The 1503-nt window shown below is 39.5% G+C and overlaps 1 protein-coding gene across 1 annotated transcript; it reads right to left on the bottom strand.

The window, feature by feature from the left end:
• Nucleotides 1-374: 374 nt before the first annotated feature.
• LOC147481867 (uncharacterized) lies at nucleotides 375-1119 on the bottom strand. Its single transcript, XM_086579101.1, has 2 exons — nucleotides 1015-1119; nucleotides 375-893 (listed from the first exon to the last, which is right to left on the bottom strand). Exons 1-2 carry the CDS (start codon nucleotides 1117-1119, stop codon nucleotides 375-377), a joined length of 624 nt encoding a protein of 207 aa, XP_086435227.1.
• Between the last annotated feature and the right edge of the window lie 384 nt (nucleotides 1120-1503).

Raw genomic sequence — 1503 nt, 5'->3', positions numbered from 1 at the left:
ACGTGAGAGAAAATGATTTTTGTTGTGAATCTAAACTATGATTATACTAATAATTTAAACTTAAACTAATTTAACTAAGCAATAAAATATATGGTTTAAATGAATGAGAAGAAGGTAGATAGAATGAATAATCCACATAATGAGTTATCTCATGGCAAAATTGAGTTTCTTCATTATAATGTTCTATTTTATTTGTTTTCCGGCAATGTTCCAACAAAAATTTCAAACTTTATTAATCCCTAGTAATTTTTTTACATCTCTATAGTAAAAACTACTAGCAAAAAAGAGCATCACTACTAAACATCCCTATTTAATTATAACAATCCTTTTTTTTTTTGAAATAACTAGGGGTCAGCCCCCAAACTTTATTAACTTCAATTTCTCAAGTACATAATGCCTTCCTTATCCCTCGTGATCAGTACATGCATTTTTTGATCCATCGGGGGAATAAAGAGCAACAAACCATTACACTCGTCTCTATTTAGTTTCGATAAGTAGTCAGCTACTTGGTTACCTTCCCTGAAGACATGGACAAAGGATAGTTTGTCAAACTTCGAACACACAGTTTGAATCTGTGCTACCAGGTTCCTACAGTACCACGGTGGCTTTCCTTTCTTTGTTAATATCTGTACCCCCTGCATAGAGTCTGATTGCACTTGAATGCGTGTAATCCTCAGCTGCGCTGCACCTTCCATCCCCTTTAGAACAGCTAGAAGTTCCTGGTAGATCATCGGTTTCTTCTTTGAATTGCCACTATACGCCAGTAGCACTTCCCTATCTCTATCCCTCAAGACACCTCCATAACCTGCCATCCTCTCTTGTACCGACCCATCTGTATTTAGAGCCACTGTCTCCCTCTCTGGTTTCTCCCATTTAACCCATCTTTCCTCTTTCTGTGTTACTTGGACCCTAATTCCCAACCTCTCCAACAGACTTTAGTTCCCACGTCCTCTGGGATTGATTCCGTGTCTTCCCCATGTATATCTTCATGCTATTTATGACCTTTTGGCTTACCTCATCAGCTGCCTTGAATCGGTTCTTCTTTAACCTCCAATTTCGCTCAGTCCATATAGCTTGCACTGCTGCGCAAGTAAAGGCTCGAATCACTTCCGACACCATGTTATTCTTTCTACTTAGTCTCATTAGGTAGTACCATTCATCGTGAGATGCTCTTACTTCACCTGGTAAACCAATCACCTTCTTGAACTCTTCCCAGACTATCTTCGAATATGAGCACTCGAAAAAGAGATGGGCAGAACTCTCATCATGGTTTCCACACAAACAACACTTTGTGGTTCTTATTACCTTCTTCGCAACTAGTCGATTCTGTGTTGGGAGAGCTCCGGAGAACAGTTGCCAAACAGTGAAAGAATGCTTTGCACCGAAAGTACTTCCCCGCACTATCTTGAACCATTTGACTTTACTCCTCACATTTTTAGGGGTGAGTGCATACTGATGATGTTGAAAATTCTCGAGAAATGTTAGCGTCCATGTGACTGGTCC

This window comes from Coptis chinensis, chromosome 8 (assembly GCF_015680905.1).
Source record: "Coptis chinensis isolate HL-2020 chromosome 8, ASM1568090v1, whole genome shotgun sequence".
Lineage (NCBI taxonomy): Eukaryota > Viridiplantae > Streptophyta > Magnoliopsida > Ranunculales > Ranunculaceae > Coptis > Coptis chinensis.
Note: the sequence above shows the minus strand (reverse complement) of the source record. Positions and strands in the feature narration are given on the sequence as shown.

Bases quoted from the DNA above. Each gene is read 5' to 3' on its own strand.
- LOC147481867 (XM_086579101.1), bottom strand. From the start codon at position 1,119: ATGGTGTCGGAAGTGATTCGAGCCTTTACTTGCGCAGCAGTGCAAGCT. The intron at 894-1,014 runs GTAAGCCAAAAG...CAAGTAACACAG, and splicing joins GATTCAAGGCAGCTGATGAG to AAAGAGGAAAGATGGGTTAA.